The sequence below is a fragment of the Sinocyclocheilus grahami genome, unplaced genomic scaffold (assembly GCF_001515645.1).
Source record: "Sinocyclocheilus grahami isolate Dianchi unplaced genomic scaffold, SAMN03320097.WGS_v1.1 scaffold5916.1, whole genome shotgun sequence".
Taxonomy (NCBI): Eukaryota; Metazoa; Chordata; class Actinopteri; order Cypriniformes; family Cyprinidae; genus Sinocyclocheilus; species Sinocyclocheilus grahami.
In genome coordinates, this window is record NW_015510480.1 from 517 (window position 1) to 2,584 (window position 2,068).

A 2,068-nucleotide genomic window follows, 5' to 3' on the forward strand; every position below is an offset into this window, starting at 1 on the left:
GCACATAAGCAGTGTTAAGTCAGTGTTAAGTCCAGATTTTCAAATAGTTGTATCTCAGCCAAATATTATCCGATCCTAACAAACCATACATCAATGGAAAGCTATTTATTCAGCTTTTAGCTGATGCATAAATCTCAATTTTAAAAAAATGGACCCTAATGACTGGTTTTGTGCTCCAGGGTCACATTTTATTTTTACTTCTTATTTTTATTCCTATCTATCAATATAATATATTCGTATCAAGCATTTCACTACACGTCGTACTGTGTATGTCTGCGTATGCAATGTTACCAATTAAACTTGAAACAATTTTTATAAATTAAAAAAAAAAAAAAGTACAGTGCAATTTTAGTTTAACCCTCTCGGCACTGTGATCATGTGTGTCTTTAAGTGTAAGTGAGCCTCATCTGGTGTGTTTTGTAGTTTTGTGCATGCTCTCGCGTTACCTTGAGAAGACTGATCCCGCTGCCCATGTTTGGGACGGTGAAATGTTCATCATCGTCGAAATGAATGTCCCCGAGGAACCAGGCATGAGCGAACTCTCGTCCCGCGCCGTCAAACCGCTGAGAGCAGCCTAGATGACGACCTGCAGGGGGCAGCAGAGGGTTCGGTGATGATCGCGCTAGGGGCCGTTCATTCATTTTTGCTTTGAAAAATTTTAATTATTTCAAATTATGTCTCTTATTTTAATGCTGTTAATGTTGAACTGACCTGTCCCGAAGCCCAGTCGGATGTCGATGTCCTCCAGAGGCGAGTGAGTGTCCTCCACGAACTGCAGCGGAGAGACTTCGCTCCACATGCGGAAGGCCAGTCTGAAGATGTACTTCTGCTCGTCAATGGACAGCTGACTGCTGTAACCTTCTCCCATCAGACGCCACTTCAGGAGGCTCTTAGAGAAGGCCATGTGTCCCGTCCAGGCGCTTGCGTCTCTCCTCCTCCTGCTCCTCAGAAGCGCCGCCAGGTGACGCTGTTTCCGCACATGAGGTTCAGTATTATTGGCTGCATCACTGGCATTCACTGCAGCATCAGTGTGAGTGTGTGTTGTGGTGCTGTTGGACTCGAACACTTGTTCGGGAGACTCTAGCTCCTCATCCCGGTCCGGGACGCCACACCTGGGTTTATTCATGGCTGCTTTGGTGGCGTCATCAAACACACCTGTGACGGGCAGACCGGACACCTGCTGGAACTCCTTCAGGGCCGAGATGAACCGGAGATCAGGGCTGCCGGATCTGGACACGGTTCCTCCCTCCTGAAGGTCCAGAGAGAGACTGACCTCCGTCTCACCCGCTGGGAACGAAGGCTCATCGCCGTCTGTGGCCTTTATGAAGCCGTACTTAGACAGAAACCGCTGGAGCAATGCAGAAACAGCCAGAGATCAATATGTTTGTCAAGAATCAACACCGAGTAGAATATACACTTGAATATAATTACATGATTTTACATGCATAAATGTAAATACAATTATAATATGGAATGGATGGACGGACGGACGGACGGACAGACAGATAGATATACCGACAGACAGACAGATAGATAGATTGACATACAGGCAGACAGACAGATAGACAGTAGACAGATGGATGGATGGATGGACAGATAGATAGACAGATATACAGTAGACAAACAGATAGATAGACAAATAGATAGATAGATAGACATACAGACAGACAGATAGACAGACGGACAGACGGACAGATAGATAGACAGATAGACAGTAGACAGACAGACAGACATACCAACAGATAGACAGATATACAGTAGACAGACAGATAGATATACAGTAGACAGACAGATGGATGGATGGATGGACGGACGGACGGACAGATAGATAGATAGATAGACATACAGACGGACAGATAGACGGACGGACGGACGGACGGACAGATAGATAGATAGATATACAGTAGACAGACAGACAGACAGACAGACAGATAGATAGATATACAGTAGACAGACAGATAGACAGATGACAGACAGATAGACAGATAGACAGTAGACGGACGGACGGATGGATGGATAGATGGATAGATAGATAGAGACCTGTGCAGTGTCGGTGTCGGTGATGAGT

General features: G+C 45.5%; 1 protein-coding gene across 1 annotated transcript in view; it reads right to left on the minus strand.

Annotated features, from left to right (window-relative positions):
• Window positions 1-446: 446 nt before the first annotated feature.
• LOC107577391 (matrix metalloproteinase-21-like) overlaps window positions 447-2,068 on the minus strand; it is a gene marked incomplete at its 3' end in the record, with an annotated part of 1,984 nt that continues 362 nt past the window's right edge. Inside the window, exons 3-4 of the mRNA XM_016263475.1 lie at window positions 712-1,348; window positions 447-586 (exon numbers count right to left, since the gene is read on the minus strand). Of these exons, the coding sequence (XP_016118961.1) occupies window positions 447-586; window positions 712-1,348 (777 nt within the window). The remainder of the gene's footprint in view (window positions 587-711; window positions 1,349-2,068) is intronic.